Source organism: Emys orbicularis, chromosome 3 (assembly GCF_028017835.1).
Source record: "Emys orbicularis isolate rEmyOrb1 chromosome 3, rEmyOrb1.hap1, whole genome shotgun sequence".
Lineage (NCBI taxonomy): Eukaryota > Metazoa > Chordata > Testudines > Emydidae > Emys > Emys orbicularis.
Window position 1 is genome coordinate 189,863,571 of NC_088685.1, and position 20,549 is coordinate 189,884,119.

General features: G+C 42.6%; 1 protein-coding gene across 2 annotated transcripts in view; it reads left to right on the forward strand.

The window, feature by feature from the left end:
- The first annotated feature begins 261 nt into the window (after positions 1-261).
- The window catches only part of EML6 (EMAP like 6), a 373,229-nt gene continuing 352,941 nt past the window's right edge, over positions 262-20,549 (forward strand). For both annotated transcript variants that reach the window (XM_065401031.1, XM_065401032.1), the window contains exon 1: positions 262-458. In XM_065401031.1, the coding sequence (XP_065257103.1) occupies positions 262-458 (197 nt within the window). The remainder of the gene's footprint in view (positions 459-20,549) is intronic.

Below are 20,549 nucleotides of genomic sequence, written 5' to 3' on the forward strand. Positions count from 1 at the left end.
AGGCAGCAGCTTCTTGTTTCGGGCAACAGAAGATTATGGTGGCAGCACAACAGAAGCAGCCGCGGCAGCAACGGCAGCAGCAGCAGAGCTGGTCCGTGAATGTGTTTTCTGATTAAAATCAGCATTGGAAAGTGCACCTGAAGATTCAGCAGCTAGGCAGGAATTGATAACGTTTAAAAGAGAGGAAAATTTTAAAGGGGGGGGGGAAGGGAGGGCGGCACTAGGTTTTGTGTGTGCTTGAGGGAGTGGGGATTGGTTATCATGGCGGATCGGACAGCTCCTAGATGCCAGCTCCGTCTCGAATGGGTTTACGGGTACAGGGGTCACCAGTGCCGCAACAACCTGTACTACACGGCAGGCAAGGAGGTGGTTTACTTCGTGGCTGGAGTCGGGGTGATTTATAACACCAGAGAGCACACCCAGAAATTCTTCTTGGGACACAACGATGATATTATCAGGTAAGGGGGGGGGCAGACAGTTGGTGTGGTGGGGTTAATAGGGAGGGGTGGGGAGAGGAGGACTAGTAAATACCTCCTCCTCTACTCACCTCTGAGCATGTTTCTGTAATTTTAGAGAGAAGCACAGGTTCTCATCAAAGGTTTGGGTGAAATTTGGATCTGTCTGGATCCTGCTGATCTTTTTTGTACGGAAGCCCCCAAATTGTAACTCAGAATAGAAAACGAGTTTAGCCTCTCCTACTGCACCACAAACAAATAAACGAAAAACACCACCACCACAACAACAATAAAAAAAACTGTAGTGCAACAACTTTACTGCAAAACCCCTGCCAATTTTCGGTCCACAGTCCCTTAATTATAATGTCTAAATAGAGAATATGGTGTATATGCTATTCTTACAGCAATAAAATCTGGACTCCAGACATCCCAATATCACAAATGCCTCAATCTGGCACCTGAATCCAGCCAATTTTTGGTTCCCACACTGCCAGTTCCACTTAAACAAAGAACAAGTTTAGCTGCTCATGCCCCAGGAAAAAAATTGTGTGCCAGTGCATTCTGTTGCAACAGAACCACAAAAATCCAGATTCAACATCTGAAGCCTGGATTAAGCCAAGTTTTCATCCCAGTCTCTCAAATTCTACTGTCTAAATAGAGAATGTGTTTAGCCACCCCTGCTGTACCTTAAGATGTGCCCTAGCATTGCAAAAACTTGGATTCAGTTTCTGTGTTCAGCTGGATCCTGCCAAATTTTGTTCACAAACACAGAAATTGTATCAACAAAACAGAGAACAAGTTTTGCTTCTACTATTCCACCAGAGAAATCTGGACCCCAGTACAAAAAAGCTGCATGGACTACTGAAACCAGCAAACTGTTGGCCACCTACCACTTTTTTTACCACCTAAATTTAGTATAGATGAAACTTCTCCTACTCAAGCAGAATAATCTGGAATTCAGAATAGTACCTGATGAATCATGGTGCAACAGTGCTGCAGAAAACACATATCCAGCAATTGAATGTGTGGGTGTCCATCTGGGTTTTGCCACTGAATATGCAAATACTACAATTATCGGATAACCATACTGGAGTCATAGCTTACAGAAATCCATCTACCTTATACAACATGATGTCTTTCACTATCACATACATATGTTAGTTGGCGCATTTACCTCCCTCCTTTCATTGGGTGCACTTACAAAGTTAATTTTGGTTTTATAGGTATTACCAATCCATGCAGCATTCTTTATTTAAATTTTATTTCTTGAAATTCTACTACCTCTAAAACCAGAATGAACTTTTTAAATGCACCCATGGTACTTCATTAAATGCCTGGTACCTCCCTTTTATGTGGCTGGTAATTTATTTTATTCCTTAGAAGCTAGAAAGTATAATACATCAAGGTCCACATTTAGCAATGTATATATGAGTTTTATTTTAATACACTGATTCAAAGCTTTGATTTTGATGCATTTCCATCTGCTAAGGAAATAGTGTCCTGATGATTACTATTGTATAAACTGTATGGCTGGTCATTTATGGAACATTTCGAAGGATTGTTTCCAGCACACTACATAAGTACTAAATTTTGATGATAAAACAGGGGAAGGCTATGTAGGCGTTCAGCATTGGCATTTTGACACTGCATGCCAGTTTTATTCTAATTTTAAAGGATAGTAGTATGCAAATCAGTTATTTAAATCAAAAAGCTGTCTGAGGACTAGTCCTGTGGTTAGCGTAATATGCTGGGATTTGAAACTACAGTTCAATTCCTGAGCCGTTAGGGCTGAGAATTCTGCTGAGTCAGCATGTTCCACTCCTGGAGATGGCAGGAGTATTTTGCATTGCTCAAAATGAGTGCTCTGTTGCCAAGTAAATAGCAGCATCAGTGGGGTCCAAATAGCAGTTCCATGTATCTCCTCATGGCCAAGGAAAGTTGCTGTGATGTGGGGCTTAGGAAAAGACAAGTCTTCTGCTGAGAACCCCTCCCCACATATATTCTGATAGAATATTTTTCTTTTTGCATTTGTAATACTTGATGCCTTTATTCCTTTGGTACGTTTTGTGATTCTCATTAATAGAGAATTCAGGCACAGCATCCAATATAACCACTTTTTAACTGGATGTTTACTGGTATGATAAGCAGTGAAGTGCGTAATAAATGCTAACATTTAAATTGTCACAGTTAGGCGTCAGAGCCAACATCTTATTGAGATGAATGGGGAATAGTTCTCCAGTATTTCAATTAGTGCAATTGTTTTACTTTTTCTATGTCCAGACTCATGACAACAGTGCATAAATTTGCAATATGAAAGTTCATTGTAACTAAAGGGATTTGTAACATTTTTTTAAAATGAAACTTTATACTTTGGAAAATACTGCAAAATCAGTATGAAGGCCTTGGAATGTGTGGTTTTTCTGCTTCCATAGGTTCCTATCTGCTCCATTTGTAGCGAAAGCTTTCAGGGATGTACTGTTTTTATGATAGTTGATGAACCCTATAAAAACATTCATAGAGAGTGACAGTTGCCATCCCACTTTGCAGTGTTTACCAAAGTCATGGGCATGAATGTTTTTCCATAGTGAAAAGGTCACATGTTAAAATAAATTAAATTCATTGTACTTTCACTAGTTCACAAATTGCCCTGTCTTTGGCTTTGTGCCAACATCATGCAGTGGATACAGTTCATTTTTGGCTAAGTCAGTGTTTCCCAAAGTTGGCACGCTGCTTGTGTAGGGAAAGCCCCTGGCGGGCTGGGCTGATTTGTTTACCTGCCGCATCCGCAGGTCTGGCCGATCGCGGCTCCCACTGGCCAATGGGGGCTGCTGGAAGCGGCGCAGGCCGAGGGACGTACTGGCCGCCACTTCCAGCAGCTCCCATTGGCGATCGGCCGGACCTGCGGACGCGGCAGGTAAACAAACCGGCCCGGCCTGCCAGGGGCTTTCCCTACACAAGCGGCATCCCAAGTTTGGGAAACACTGGGCTAAGTTAAACTCTTTAATTATAAAAAAAACGAGGAGTCCTTGTGGCACCTTAGAGACTAACAGATTTATTTGGGCATAAGCTTTCGTGGGCTAGAACCCACTTCATCAGATGCATGGAGTGGAAAATACAGTAGCAGGTATATATACATATAGTACATCAAAAGATGTGAGTTGCCTTACCAAGTGGGGGGTCAGTCTGACGAGACAATTCAATTAACAGTAGAATACCAAGAGAGGAAAAATCACTTTTGTAGTGGTAATGAGGGTGGCCCATATCAAACAGCTAACAAGAAGGTGTGAGTAACAGTAGGGGGAAATTAGTATGGGGAAATTAGGTTTTGTAATGACTCATCCACTCCCAGTCTTTAATCAGGCCTAATTTGATGGTGTCCAGTTTGCAAATTAATTCCAGTTCTGCAGTTTCACGTTGGAGTCTGTTTTTGAAGTTTTTTATGTTGAAGAATTGCCACTTTTAAGTCTGTTATTGAATGACCAGGGAGATTGAGGTGTTCTCCTACTGGTTTTTGAATGTTATAATTCCTGATATCAGATTTGTGTCCATTTATTCTTTTGCGTAGAGACTGTCCAGTTTGGCCAATGTACATGGCAGAGGGACATTGCTGACATTCTACTTTTAATTGAATTGTCACTTAGTAGGCCAGTGGTAGAACCAGGAATAGAACCCAAGTGGCCGGAGTCCCAGTTTAGTGTGGTACTCTTAGGCCACACTGTCTCTCCTACTTTAGTCTGAGGATGTCCAGAATAGTAAATTTCTGCAATCTTTCCATACCAAAAAGAAGTTTACCATGGGAAATAATTAAAATATAAATTTAATCAGTTTAGATTTTTTTGTATACTTTTTAAAATGCAGTTGATAATTTGATTATTTTTTAAATTGGTGCAGTGTCTGAAATTGCATAGTTAGTCTGTAAACACAGATACTTAACATTTTGGGTTCTAATTGATCAAATTCATCTCTAGAGTAACTCCATTGTCTCTCATCTCATAGTTTATGTGCCACAACAAAATACAATCTTCTCAAACTTTGGCAGCAACATAGTCAGAATTTTTGGATTTCTAGATCTAAACTACGTTTCCAAGAACTTCTACAGTATTTAACAGTTTCCTAACAGCTTTGAAGTTATGAGAGATTTTTATAAATCACATTGGTTTTGTTGTTTCTGCAGTTCTTAAAACACAGTATGAATCGTAACTGTGTTTGCCTTGACTGATCTCTTGAATACCAAAATAATATAATATTATACATCTACAAGACTACATTTGTATTCTAGCTGGGGAAAAAATAAATCAGCTGTGAGGCAGGAAACCACAAATCACACCACATTTACTATAGTTTTATTATAGTATTCTGTGCCTCTGGATATTAACTAGAAAGCCAACCTGCTAACCTCTGGTAACAAACCATGTTATTTATGTGAGAGAAACTGCAACTTAATAATAATGTGGGATTTGTCAGAACAACTCTGTAAGTACTCTGGTATATGTGTTCCACTGTGCTGACAGGCTAGGCGGTTAAGACAGATTATAAAATATTGACGTGCCACCGGTGATGGGATTTAATGGGTTGAGTGAGTAGATGGAGGTTTGGTTTATTTCTTACAGTGATTATTTCAGAAGATGGATAACATATTAGAGAATGACTACACATTTTTCCTGGGTTGCTAGGGTTGTGAAAAATAAATGTGATGCTTGAACCAATGCCACTTGTTCCTGGAGATATATATTATTTTAGAGAAAAAAAATGAAGACAAAGTCATGGCCATCAACCATCTTGAGTCAAACCATCTTTGTTTCATTGGATAAAGTACAATATTTTAAAAATTGCATATTGTAATAATATGTTATGTTTACATGGTGTCTCTTATGCCCAAAGAGTCTAAAGTACTTAACAAACTTTACATACAGTTATTATTTTCTATAATGGTACCTGCCGGCGAATGTTCATCACACAATAATAACCAAGCTACTATAGTTATTTCCTATGCTACCTTTAGGAAAAACTGACCTGTAGTTTATGGTGACTTTAATAGCAACCAATGCACATAGAGCACCACTGAAATGCAACTTACTTTGGGGTAGGCAAGTGGTACCAGTCGGTACAGCTCATTGAATAATAGAAATAATTCCCTGTTACAGTTTTAATGGTAACCCCCAAACTGTTTCCATTCAAAAGAAAAGACTCAGGAAGAACAATAATAGAATACCATTTATTTAAATATTTTTGGATGTTTTCTACATTGTCAAATACACCTCTACCCCGATATAACGCGACCCAATATAACACGAATTCGGATATAACACGGTAAAGCAGTGCTCCAGGGAGGCAGGGCTGCGTGCTCTGGCGGATCAAAGCAAGTTCAGTATAACGCGGTTTCACCTATAACGCGGTAAGATTTTTTGGCTCCCGAGGACAGCGTTATATTGAGATAGAGGTGTATATTGATTTCAATTACAACACAGAATACAAAGTGTACCGTGCTCACTTTATATTTATTTTTGATTACAAGTATTTGCACTGTAAAAAACACAACAGAAATAGTATTTTTCAGTTCACCTAATACAAGTACTGTAGTGCAATCTCTTTATCATGAAAGTTGACCTTACAAATGTAGAATTATGTACAAAAACTGCATTCAAAAATAAAACAATGTAAAATTTTAGAGCCTGCAAGTCCACTCAGTCCTACTTCTTGTTAAGCCAATCGCTCAAATAAACAAGTTTGTTTACATTTTCAGGAGATAATACGGCCCGGTTCTTGTTTACAATGTCACCTGACAGTCAGAACAGGTGTTCTCATGGCACTGTTGTAGCCAGAATCACAAGGTATCTACGTGCCAGATGCCATAAAGATTCATATGTCCCTTCATGCTTCAACCACCATTCCAGGGGGCAAGCGTCCATGCTGATGACGAGTTCTGCTCGATAAGAATCCAAAGCAATGCAGACCAACACAGGTTCATTTTCATTATCTGAGTCAGATGCCACCAGCACAAGGTTGATTTTCTTTTTTGGTGGTTCGGGTTCTGTAGTTTCCACACTGGAGTGTTGCTCTTTTAAGACTTCTGAAAGCATGCGCCACACCTCATCCCGCTCAGATTTTGGAAGGCACTTCAGATTCTTAAACCTTGGGTCGAGAGCCGTAGCTATCTTTAGAAATCTTACATTGGTACCTTGTTTGTGTTTTGTCAAATCGGCAGTGAAAGTGTTCTTAAAATGAACAAGGTGATGTCATGGTGGGAGTCTGCTATAGACCACCACACCAGGGGGATGAGGTGGATGAGGCTTTCTTCTGGCAACTAACAGAAGTTACTAGATCACAGGCCCTGGTTCTCATGGGAGACTTCAATCACCCTGATATCTGCTGGGAGAGCAATACAGCGGTGCACAGACAATCCAGGAAGTTTTTGGAAAGTGTAGGGGACAATTTCCTGGTGCAAGTGCTGGAGTAACCAACTGCCACAATCTTCTGTTTGACTTTTGTTGCCAGTAACTGTATGATCTCATTTTGAATTGTTTTTCCAAGGTAGTGGTGTGTGTACATTTCTTGGGTGGTGACTTTTCTTAGATGCTCTTGGAGTACAGCATCAAACTCAGCCATCAGCTCCACAATTTTAAGGAAGTTTCGATTGTTTGGCACATACAGCTGATCTGAAATGCCACGCAGTGCTAGGTTTTGGGTAGCAAGCATTCTCACAATGGCAATGAGCCTTTTCAGAACATTTTGCTAGTAAAGAGACTCTGATGCAATCTTCTCTTGATGCTGATCATCTATGGTGGCCTTTAACCTTAGTCTCATCTCAGGCTCTTTCCACCTATGGAATGCTCTCTGGTGACTTGTTGCCTTCTCATGACATACCAGATTTCTAGCCATATTTTTCCAGTCCTTTGTTCCTGTAGAACCCAATGTGGCTGGAACATTAGGCTGGAAGAGTTTGCAACAAAAACAGTATGCAGCATTCTGGGTTTTTGAGTACATAAGCCATGGCCTCTCCACTTTGTCACCATTGGGGATTTCACACCAGTAATGTGTTGGATGGAAACTTCTATTTTCATTGTCTTTGGGGAACATGAAGTTTTTCACTTGCTGTGGCCCATGCAGTACAAGGAAGTCCCTCAGGCTACTGCTCAAGTGGGTCCACAGTCCTGGATCATCTAGACTTAAGGAACTAAACTCAGCAGCAGCTGTTTCGTGTGCCTCCACCACACTCTTCTCTGATCTACACTTTTCTTCTGGAATGTGCATGGTTACATCCATTTGAGAAGGAGATATGGATGCTGCAGTAGCTGCCAAGTCACCTGCACTCTGACTGACTGGAAGATCAGGCATCTCCTCACCACTCACATCCTCACTGGGGCCGGAAGGCTCATAGTGAACATTTGTGTCTATGTATCTCAGGAGAGATCCTTCCTGCTTAGATAGAAAAGCTTCCTTTGCTTTCTTTTTTTCCCTGAATGCTGCCCTAGAGGGGTGGTGGAGTTTCTTCTTTCACTCATGACTGCTGTTCTGTGCCAGCTATAATGGCTCTCAACACTCAGTTGAAGGGGACAAATAAGCAGGCTGGTAGCAGGGCCTGAGTGAGGGAAGATATCAGCGTCTTAAGGGCCTAACTGGCTCCTACTACTTCAGTTGACTGCCTGTTCTCCTCAAGTGGGTTCAGGGAAGCAGCAGGAAATAGGAAGCTCCCTGAGAAGCTGGTGTTAATCAGTCCAGGCTCCTGGGGGTGCTAGAGAGGTACATAAGAGGCTCCTCCTCCTCTCTCTCCCTGCGGCTCCTGCTGCTTTCTGTTATTCCCTCTCACCTTTTCTCCTGCCTGCCTGTTATGTCTCTTGTGCCCTCCTTCCTCCAGCATAGCAGTCCACCATCTCTGTGCATCTAGAGCAGAGAGAATACATATGCACCAGCAGCAGATACAATTTTCTACACTTTCGGTCCTAGTGGCGCCCCCCACAGTCTGGCACCTGAAGCGGCTGCCTCAGTTTGCCTTATGGTAAGGCCAGCCCTGAGCTGTTAGCAGATCATGGTTTAAAGATTTGACATACTAAAATGGGAAGAAAATGAAAATCTGTATCAAAATTATGTTTCAGAACACAAGGAAGTATTCAAAAGTTTAAAAACAGGAGAAAAGGATGAAGTTGAGTGTATGTGCTGCAAATGGGGTGGCCTAATTATTAAATGTAAATATTTATAGGCTAATAGTTCTAAGTCTACAACAATAAACTGTTTATTCAAATGAAAAGTTTTATTTGGGGATTAGAGATATATTGTTTTCTTAAACTCAGAGGTGGCATTGTGTTTTGAGTTCTGTTTTAGTTCTGCAGCAAACCACATTGATGAAAGGAATTCAAAGCATTAATCTACTGAATACTTTTCCCGTCCACCAGAATAAACCCCAATATTTACCCAGAATATTATTAATAGTTTTTTGCACTGATTTTCACCTGTTTTTGTTGTTGTAGTAATAAACACTGATAAATTCCTGGGAAAAATTAAATAAAATAAAAACTGAAAACAAAGGGCCCCATGCATAAGATTTAGTAAGTCAGTTACTTGGTAATCTGTAGTAAGAGAGAGAGAGAGGTTATAAATGTCTCCAGTTTCTAATAACAATAATTACAATTAGAATTTAAGGATTTTTTGTTCCCAGTACAGACCACTAGACCACATTGCCTCTTTCACAATAACATTACATATCTTAAAAGGACATATCATACAAATTATGAAAGGATAGTCAAAATCTTGAATCAGAGCCAGCCACATAATTAGTAGTCAGTGGCCATTTTCCATAACCTTGTCTTTTATATCCCTATCTAATTGTTCTCTGAATATTAGTGGTAGTAAACCTAAAGGATCTTTCAACTTAGTTCCCCAAGTTGTGGAAACTGGGAAGCATGATTAGGTAAATTAGTTACTGTATCACCCTTGAAATTAAGCCTCTTTCCTCTTCTTCTGCCTCTTCTTTTATACACAGAAGGATGAGTATATGTATTGCTTAATTACTCTTGGGCCTTTGTCCACACTGGGACAAGATCCATGCCAACTACAACTATGCTTAAGCAAGGTTGTTGCTAGCAGAGTTTTAGTGGCTTCCCTGATTTCTGCAGGTTGTCTCTGGAATGGTTTTCTGACATGGTTAACATACTGTTTTGAAAAATAATTCCTGTTCATACTGGTCAGGGAAGCTATGCTAGCTGTTAGCAACAACTGTGTGTAAACATGTTTGTAGCTTGTAGCTATCATGGTTCTGATCCAGGGTCAGATTAAGTCAATATGGGACCCTAGGCACACCATGATGTGTGGCCACCCATGGCCTGGACCCCATCCTCACTTGGAGTGAGAGGGGGCTCTCCTTTCTTCAGGGGCAGAGACAAGCAAGGGGACTTTGTATTAATTTGGATGGAATATATGGGGTCAAAGCTGTTATGACCCTGACACTGTCCAACATTAAATAATGTTAAATAAGGTTAGAAGTTCGGTGTATAGAGACTTCAGCCTGGTTAGTACCATGGCAAACACACCATTAAGAATCCCTTTAACCTTTTACTAAAGATACAGAAAAAGGAAAATGAGTTAAAGCATTTGAAATGTAGGGTATTATTAAAGCTTTAATTTTAACAATGTCCCTTGTGCCCTTTCCCTTTAGCTGGAGAGAGTTTAGAAGGAAAAATCCCCTTGTTTGACAATCTCTTAGATGGCATTAAATATGGGGATAACCATCCTTTTGAGGAAAAGAGAAGAAGTTAGTTGAGATGGGTTGGAGGTCTTGTTGTTGCTGTTGTTATAGTTCGATTCTGCTTCCTTTAAGACAAAACAAGATGAACACACACAATAAGGGGGCAGAAAAGAACTGCAAAGATAGAGAATGCATCTTCTAACCCGGGTGTTGACTCTAACTTGCAGCCTCACTGCTGGAAAAACACAGGCACAGCATGCTGTCTTGTCAGACACTCCAAGACCTGGCAAATGTATACTAGCATTGGGCTGTTTAGGACATTGCTTTTAGCTGCCTTTCTAGTCACAGGGTTACAGAAGTGTTGCAAAAAAAGACATTTTTGGATGGCTAAGTCAAACTCTTATTAGACAGAAGGAAAAAGGAGAGTTAGGAAAGAGAAGAAATAAGTAGGGAAGGAAAAGGACACATATGGGGTAGAAGGGGGAGACAAAGTCTCACATTCCAGGTGGTGTTTGGGATTTAGCTAGAGCTGGTGGAGGTATCAGTATCATCCGGCTCCCTTTCTTTGGTCCTGTCTGGTCAGGGTGTCTCTCATGATTAAGACAAAGAAGGTGTCAGGTCCTAGAAGATGGCGGGTTGGCAGTCATTATGATGAAGCTTGCTCCTTCCCCTTCTTTCAGTCAGCCAGTGTCACGGTAGCCAGATTTTCCGTCCAAAGTCTCAGAGATTTTTTTTAAGAATTCCAAAAGAGAGTGAAGCCCGTTCCCTCATTTTGTCCACCAATTAGGCCTAATTTCTGATGCACCAATTTTCATCCATGGATTTCTGGTGCAACACCTCTCTTGTTTACCAGGCATGACTAGTCCTTGGATTATATCAGTAGGCCTTTTTGTTCAGTCTTTCTGTCTCTGATTTGCACCTTCTATCATCAACATTTATTGTTATAGGTTATTGTGACACTTCATAAAATTTCTCACAGGTGAGCTCACAGGTAAGATGCATTTGTAGGCCCAGTTATCACAGCAGGTCCCGCTGCTGCATTCTTCCTCTGCCATGCACAGAATCTTCTGTTGAGGAGGGGTGGTATTGGTGGGGCCCCAAGAGTAGCTGGTGTTGCAATTGATAACCCATTGAAATGAATTAGGGCAATTCGTACTTCTTAAAGCTATTGTTTCAGGCTCTCTGCACACTCAGGCTGATTGCTCTGAATGGGGTATTCTTGATTCATTTTTTCCCCAAGTTTTTTTTTTAACCATGAAGGCTAGAAACTTAAAACCTTTTTTTTTAAAATGTAATCACATGAGTCCAGCAGATGGGATCCTAGATGTGGGCCTATAATGCCCCTGGCTTAATCTAGCCCTATGCTGATCTCATTATGGGTAGGGCCTTAATTGGGGATATACTTATTTCTCTTTCAATTGTGTAAAAGGGCATTATGTTTGGCCTTTATTAAGGCTGTCTATATGAGCACTGTGCCGAAAGAATTATTTTAAAACAATCTTCAAGCAAGGCTGAAACAATTTGCCTGGCTACTCTATACACTGGGTCAGGGATGGGCAAGCTACGGTCCACGGGCTACATCCGGCCTGTGAGACCATTTAATCCGGCCCTCAGTTCCCACTCCAGGGCTCCAGCTGGGGAGCAGGGTCGGAGGCTTGCCCCGCTCCTCATGGCTCCCAGGAAGCAGCTGGCGTGACCCCCCTCTGGCTCCTATGTGGAGGAGTGGCCAGGCAGCTCTGCGTGCTGCCCCGTCCAAAGGCGCCGCCCCCGCAGCTCCCATTGGCCAGGAACCATGGCCAATGGGAGCTCCGGGGGCAGTGCCTGTGGACAGGACAGCGTGCAGAGCCACCTGGCCGTGCCTCAGAGCCGGGGGGGGGGCATGCTTCCGGGAGCTGCTTGCGGTAAGCGCCACCCAAAGCCTGCACCCCTGAGCCTGCCCTGTGCCCTGATCCACTGCCACAGCCCTGATCCTCTTCCCGCCCTCGTAACCCCTCAATCCCAGCCCAGAGCCCCCTCTTGTACCCCAAGCACCTCATCTCCAGCCCCACCCCAGAGCCCTCACCCCCAGCCAGAGCCTCACCCCCCATGCCCCAACAGCTGCCCCATCCCTGATCCCCCTCCTGCCCTCCGAACCCCTCGGTCCCAGCCCAGAGCCTCTTCTTGTACCCCAAAGACCTCATCCCCAGCCCCCCCCAGAGCCCTCACCCCCCCCAACCCGGAGCTCCCTCCCCACACACTCCTCATTTCTGGCCCCACCCCAGAGCCCACACCTCCAGCCAGAGCCCTCACCCCCTCCCAAACCCCACCTGCAATTTCGTGAGCATTCATGGCCCGCCATACAATTTCCATGTGGCCCTCAGGCCAAAATGTTTGACCACCCCGGCACTAGGTATAACCATTTCAAGCAATTCCATAAACCTGAGTTGTGGACTAGGGATGAAATTCTCTGCTAAGAGCTCTCAACACAACTCTCAGCTCGAAGAAAGGGGGTCAAAGTAGCTTAGGGCAGGTCCACACTGGGGCGGGGGATCGATCTAGGAAACGCAACTTCAGCTACGAGAATAGCGTAGCTGAAGTCGACGTTTCCTAGATCGAACTAAATTTACTTACTTCGGGTCCATGCGGCACAGGCAGGCTCCCCCGTCGACAGCGCTTCCTCCTCTCGGCGAGCAGAAGTTCCGCAGTCGACGGGGGAGCGCTTCTGGGATTGATCTATCGCGTCCAGATGAGACGTGATAAATCGATCCCAGAAGATCGATCTCTACCCGCCGAATCAGGCGGGTAGTGTGGACCAGCCCTTAGATGACCTTTGTTCCATCCCAATCCTGAGCCACTCTGTGGCCTGGAGAGGTCCCCAGCATAATTTTACCATGAATCCCTGTCTAAGTTATATCAGCCTCCCCAGGCTGCCATACAGGCTGCATCACTGCCCTGAATCTCCACAGCCCGTGCCATGCACACACCCTTTTAGCCCCCATTTACCTTTACACTGGAGCTTGTGATGAGGCCCTCCTCAGAAGACAAATTTATGGCTTTCTTCCTCAGTGTCTGTGCCCAGAGACTCTGCCAGCTACAACCTGGGCTTTAGAGCCCCTTTAAGCAGCTCTGGTCCATTGCCCACCCTAAAGGAGACAGAACCAGGATGAAGATCCCACCTATGTTTCAGTAAAATACATATCAAATGACGCAATATCAATACTAGACAAAAGAAGTGAAAGTGTTCAAAATTAATTTTTTTTCCTTTGGTTGGATCAATTGAGCATTGTTTTTGGTTATGTAGTTTTTGTTTTTTTGAAAACATGACCTTTAAACTCAAAAACGAACTGGACCAAATTCTGTTTATATTTAAGTTTCAGTGATTTATTTGGATGTTTGCACTTTGGCTGACACTGCTTTTTAAAAACTTGTAACATTTTCTTTATTATTAATAACATTGTTATAAAATATTTATGTCTGTAAAAATATGTATAAGAGTGTAAGCAAAATAAACTGGGTTACACAAAGTATTTAGTTTGCAATGAAATGTTAGATTGAAAGGAAATTTTTGAAGCTGTGGAAAGACACTATTTCTTCAGCATTCTCTTTCAGCTACATCAGTCCTGAAGAAGAGGGTTGTCTTTCTAGGGCAGTAAAGTCAGAAGAAAATTAGTTGTGCTTTTGTCATTATTAGTATATTAGAAAACTCAACTGTATTATTCATTTTTCTGTTTTCAGAAGGCAGGCAGGCTGGCTTTAGCTCCTTACCCTGTTCCAGTGTAGGGCTTTTATCCACCTCCATCACACAGTCCATACTCTGCTATAAGACTATTATCCAAAGTATATTTCTATTGATTTGCCCCATCTAGTTTTAAGCCTCAACAGATAAAGTTTCCACCGTCACCCTAAGACTCAGCCTAATACCATCTCACAGTTAGGAAATATTTTCTAATATTAGGCCTAAGTTTTCCCTTTCTTCATTTTATCCCGTTCTATCTAGTTATCACTTGTATTACTGTACATAATTTCTTTTTCTTCTTGATCTTTGCCCCCTTCAAATATTTGTAGACTGTTATCACGTTGTTCCTTATTTGTTGCTTAGTCAAGTTAAATATATTAGCCTCTTTACTCTTTCTCATAAATCAATCCCTCCATCCTCCTAATTTTATTATTGTGTTTTTCTGATATTTCGATTGGTGAATGTCTGTCTGGTAATGTGGTATACAGAACTGCCTGAACTATTCTAGATGCATTATGACATGATGCCTTTGTATATGTATCCAAATCACATTGGCTTATTTTATTTTGCATTGCAAATCCCTTTCAAATTTTTGTCCACTATCATCTACTTGGTCTTTGTTGACATTACTGCTTCCAAGGTTTTCCTGTTCCTCCCCATAATATGTATATTTTGACCATTTAATGTTTCATATGCTTTTCGAGACCTAAATGTGTCCTTTATTGTGCCAACAGACATATTCAAAGCAAGATCGGTATATTCATTCTTGATGTCTTCTAAGAAACTACAAAACTGCTGATGGTTCAGTGCTTTTGTTTAAATGTAGTGGACAGTTTTAAGTGCTGTAGTCATGACCTCATCACATTTCAATTTATTTCTTCACAAAGCCTGCTTATGGATGACTCAATGAAAAAATTGCACATCTGGAACTCATCAGTTGTCGCAAGAATACTGTGTCCAGTATCTTTCCCCATCAATTACATGGCTCCTTCAGTTGTAATAGAGGATAATCTCCTCAGAGGAATCTGCAATGGTGATCAAAATGACTTCAAAGAATCAAAAATATTTTTGTGCTCGGTTGTGTTATTCAAAGAAAGCAAGTCTTCCTTCACAACTTAAGTTAGTTGCTGCAATAATGAACGTTGCCAGTTGTTGGATATCACTATATGTGGATTTGTCAGCTGCCAGTGAGCAGTGTTCACAAGTGATGATAATAGCATGAGATTGAGGAGATAGGTCTGATTCTCAATGGTGCAAGAGCTCCATCTGCTACTCAAAGCTTTCAGTATGAAACTGTAGGAGCCTGGCATCCTGAAAAGCTAAAGCATGAATGCCACTTCCACTGTACTGGCAGTGTAAAGTTTTAAACATAGCAGACATAATTGCTTCAGTGGCTTCCCAGTTTCCCTGTTCCATAGCCAGCTCCACACTTGAAACCCTCAGCCAGTCTCTGTCCCCTCCTTTAGATCTTAGGCAAATACCTTCTGTCCCATCCCCAAGACTAAATTGGAAGCTGCTGGGTGCTTAACACTTTTTGAAAATCAGTCCACTTGGATGCCTAATTACAGATTTCGGAGCCCTATTTTAAGCATCAATTAAAAAAATCTTCAACTTAAATTTTAGTAGTCTAAAATGTTGTGTGTATAAATTTGTGTATAAAATGTGTGCATATAAAACTTATGTGCTTATATTTTACAGATGGGAAATTATTCAGGAGTCAGGGGGTCTGTGAACAAAGGGGTTTGTTAAGGTCTGCAGGAGGGCCAAGAGAAGAGCTCCCATGTTACACAATTTAGGCAATGCACAGAAGAGATTATTCTCCTGTAGACCTAGGAGAGCATCTCCCTTCCTGTGGACTTCTCAAGGTTCAGGAGACAAACTTTAGGAGTAGATGCTTGCTTAAAGCTTAGGTAGTGAAGTGCGGAATTGTGTAACTATCCAAACTATAAGAAAGTCCTTTTGATTAATGCTATCTCTATCAACTTGTCTTGCAAAATATGTTGTACAAACCATCATTTTGAAAGTCATGCAAATCAGTTACACATTGTAATGTAAAATATATAATACAAACAACATATTAATCTGACAAAATTATAAAACAGACATCAGTGTAAATAGAAATGGTTATATCTAACAACGTTCATTATCAAAATTAACATGATTAATACACTGTAAACATCACCAATATCATAGATTTTGCTACAGTCTAGAAATGAATGTTTTCAAATCTCAAAAAACAGGAATTTTTTGTTAGAAAGATTAAAAAATAAACAGAAGTCAGACTCACAAGACAGCTGAAAGGCCCAGTTAAAATGTTTATAACTGTTTAATTAAGTGTGAATGGATACAGTGTTAATCATACATAAAAAGAGGTTTAATCCCTATTTACGTGCAGATTTCAAAGTTGATACATCCCTGGCATCCTGCTTTGAAAACATGGGGCCTTGATCCTTCATTTACTTCAATGGGAGCTAGAGTGATTTCAGTACTTTGCATGATCAAGTCCTTGTTCGACAGAGTCTCAATTAGTATTTCTTGCATTTAAACAGCATCCACTTGAAAGTTGTTTAAAATTTTTATATATAGAATAAACCTTGTTATAGACAGAAGTTGGAACATTGCCTGGCCCTGAACTAAATAATGTTGTTGCTCCTAAGTGTTGAGGGAATTGATCAAAAGCTAATTGTAATAAAAAATAGAAAAATAATAACTACATTACTTTCTCTGGTGTTATAAAACCACCACCACCAAAAAAAATTATGCCCCCTTGAAATCCTTTTGAAATTCTGCATGAAGCTTTGTTACATCACTGAGAACATACCTGCTCTATTTGGATGGCAGAAAGGGGACATTATTGACACTGCACCAGGATATTTACTGTCACACTCTCACCTCTCCCTACAACTATATGGCAGTGTTAAACACATAATACAGAACTCTCCCCTCAGAGCCATCTGGCATTCTGCTCTCCTACATGTGGAGATTTTTCATTGATGTGATCAGGAGAGAAACATCCGGGAAAGGATTAATAGATTCCAAGGCCAGAAGGGACCATTGTGATTATCTAGTCTATCCGCCTGTATAATGTAGGGTGTAGAATTTCACCAAAATAATCCTTAAAGCATATATTTTAGAAGAACATCGAATCTTGTGTGGCAAACCCAGGACAAACAGCTACAAAGGGGGGGGGGGGGTAGTAATCAGTCCCAGGGGGTTAAAAAGGCCTCTCCCAAGCCACTGCAGAGAGAGAACCATGGGGAAATAAGGTTCAGCTGGGCAAGGGGTTACTAGGGAACTAATTAGGTTCAGCTGGCTCCAACTGCTTGGGACCTTTTTAAACCCTCCCCGGTGTGGAAGGGGAGGGAGAGAGAGTGAGGGAACCAGGGAAGCTGCCAGTAAGTTAGGAGCAGCAAGGCTCTGAGCCCTTCCAGCAAGGAAGGCCGCACTCTGTCCCCAGAAGGGAAGACAAACAAGCACAAGGGACTGACTGAGGGAAGGAATATAGCCAGCCCCTGTGCTACTTACAGGGTTTTGCTTTGCCCAAGCCTGGGTCTCCAAGGCTAAAAAGGACTGAGCCTGCTGAGGAGAAGGGGGTACTTTGCCACACTTGGTTTAAAAATTGTCAGTGATGGAGAATCCACCACAACGGTTCCAATGGTAATTACTCTCACAATTAAAACTATATGCCTTACTTCCAGTCTAAGTTTGTCTAGCTTCAACTTCCAGCCATTGGATCATATTGTACCTTTCTTTGCTAGTCTAAGAGCCCATTATTATTTATTCCCCATGTAGGTACCTACAGAGTGTAATCAAATCACCCCATACCTTCTTTTTGTTAAGCTAAATAGATTTAGTTCCTTGCAGGGCTGGCTCTGGCTTTTTTGCCGCCCCAGGCAAAAAAGCCTCCGGCCGCCCCCCCCCCCCCTGGGGGGGGGGGGGAGGGCGGCCGGAGCCCCGGGGGGAGGGCAGCGAGCCCCGGCGGGGGCTCCGCTCTCCCCCCGGCGGCCGGGGGGAGGGTGCCGGGGGGGAGGGCGGCCGGAGCCCTGGGAGGAGGGCAGCGAGCCCCGGCGGGGGCTCGGCTCTCCCCCCGGCGGCCAGAGCGCTGGGGGCAAGGCGGCGAGCCCCGGCCGGGCCTCCGCTCTCCCCCCGGCGGCCAGAGCGCAGGGGGCAGGGCGGCGAGAGGGCGGCGAGCCCCGGCCGGGGCTCCGCTCTCCCCCCGGCGGCCAGAGCGCAGGGCGGCGAGAGGGCGGCGAGCCCCGTCTGGGGCTCGGCTCTCCCCCCGGCGGCCAGAGCGCAGGGGGCAGGGTGGCGAGAGGGCGGCGAGCCCCAGCTGGGGCTCGGCTCTCCCCCCGGCGGCCAGAGCGCAGGGCGGCGAGAGGGCGGCGAGCCCCGTCTGGGGCTCGGCTCTCCCCCCGGCGGCCAGAGCGCAGGGGGCAGGGCGGCGAGCCCGGCTGTGGCCCCGCTCTCCCCGGCGGCCGGAGCGCCGCGCCGCGCGCCTCCAGGTGCCGCCCCAAGCACAAGCTTGGTGGGCTGGTGCCTGGAGCCGGCCCTGGTTCCTTGAGTCTATCACTATAGGCATGTTTTCTAATCCTTTATTCATTATCATGGCTCTTCTCTGAACCCCCTCCCGTTTATCTATATTCTTCTTGAATTGTGAGCACCAGAACTCGACATAGAATTCCAGCAATGATTGCACCAGTGCCAAGTACAAAGGTTAAATAACCTCTCTACTCTTTCTCGAGATTCCCCTTTTATGCATCCAAGCATCACATTAGCCCTTTTGGCCAGAGCATCACACTGGGAGCTTGTGTTCAGATGATTATCCATCGTGACCCCCAAATCTTTTTCAGAGTCACTGTTCCCAGGATAGAGTTCCCCATTGTGTAAGTATGGCTTGCATTCTTTGTTCCTAGATGTATACATTTACATTTAGACATATTAAAACACATATTGTTTGCTTTTGCCCATCTTACCTAGTGATCCAGATTGCTCTGAATCAGTGACGTGTCTTCTTTATTATTTACCACTTGCCCAATTTGTGTGACATCTCCAAACTTTATGCAAAATTTTATGTTTTCTTCCAAGTCATTAATAAAAATATTAAATAATATAGGGCCAAGAACCAATCACTGCGGGAACACACTAGATACACACCTTTTCAATGATGATTCTCTGTTTGCTGTTACATTTTGAGATTTATCAGCTAGACAGCTTTTAATCCATTTTATGTATGTCATGTTAATTTTATAGCTTTCTAGGTTTTTTTTTATCAAAATGTCATGCAGTACCAAATCCTTTTATCAAACTTGTGATCGCATTAAAAAAATCAGGTTATTTTGACAGGATCTATTTTCCAGAAATGCAAATTGATTGGCATTAATTATATTACCTTCCTTCAATTACACTGGTCTACAATTTTTGAGAAGTCGTCTGCTTCAGAGATAAAATGTGCTATTTATTATGTATTTTGATGTGCTGAATTCAAATATGACAATTAAAACAACTGATTGGCTACTGTTTCTAAGATATTTAAGTTTTTACATTTTATGTCTATGTATATTGTGTAGATAGTAGAGTTTTAATCATAAATTGTAAACCTAGGTCTTTTCATGTGTTTATGGTTGCTTTACATGATAATATTTCACCTGTCCTGTTTATGTAACACTTTAAAAATCAGCAAAAGGGTTATATAAATCAAATTTATTATGAAACAAAAGGCAAAAAACTATTATGTACATAGTTTAGTCCTATTCAGTGTCTACTCGGCGCTTCTTGGCTTGTCTCTTGTATTCATTAAATGGAGCATCTCTTGTCACTGTCCAGCAATAGTCTGCAAGCATTGATGGGCTCCATTTGCCCTGATAGCGTTTCTCCATTGTTGCAATGTCCTGGTGAAATCGCTCGCCGTGCTCGTCGCTCACTGCTCCGCAGTTTGGTGGAAAAAAATCTAGATGAGAGTGCAAAAAATGTATCTTTAGTGACATGTTGCAACCAAGGCTTTTGTATGCCTTGAGGAGGTTTTCCACCAACAACCTGTAGTTGTCTGCCTTGTTGTATCCGACAAAATTTATTGCCACTAACTGGAAGGCTTTCCATGCCGTCTTTTCCTTGCCACGCAGTGCATGGTCAAATGCATCATCTCGAAGAAATTCACGAATCTGAGGACCAACAAAGACACCTTCCTTTAACTTAGCTTCACTTAACCTTGGAAATTTTCCACGAGGTACTTGAAAGCTGCTTGTGTTTTGTCAATGGGCTTGACAAAGTTCTTCATCAGACCCAGCTTGATGTGTAAGGGTGGTAACAAAATCTTCCTTGATTCAACAAGTGGTGGATGCTGAACACTTTTCCTCCCAGGCTCCAATGACTGTCGGAGTGGCCAATCTTTCTTGATGTAGTGGGAATCTCTTGCACGACTATCCCATTCGCAGAGAAAACAGCAGTACTTTGTGTATCCAGTCTGCAGACCAAGCAAGAGAGCAACAACCTTCAAATCGCCACAAAGCTGCCACTGATGTTGGTCCTAGTTTATGCACCTCAAAAGTTGTTTCATGTTGTCATAGGTTTCCTTCATATGGACTGCATGACCAACTGGAATTGATGGCAAAACATTGCCATTATGCAGTAGAACAGCTTTAAGACTCGTCTTCGATGAATCAATGAACAGTCTCCACTCATCTGGATCGTGAACGATGTTGAG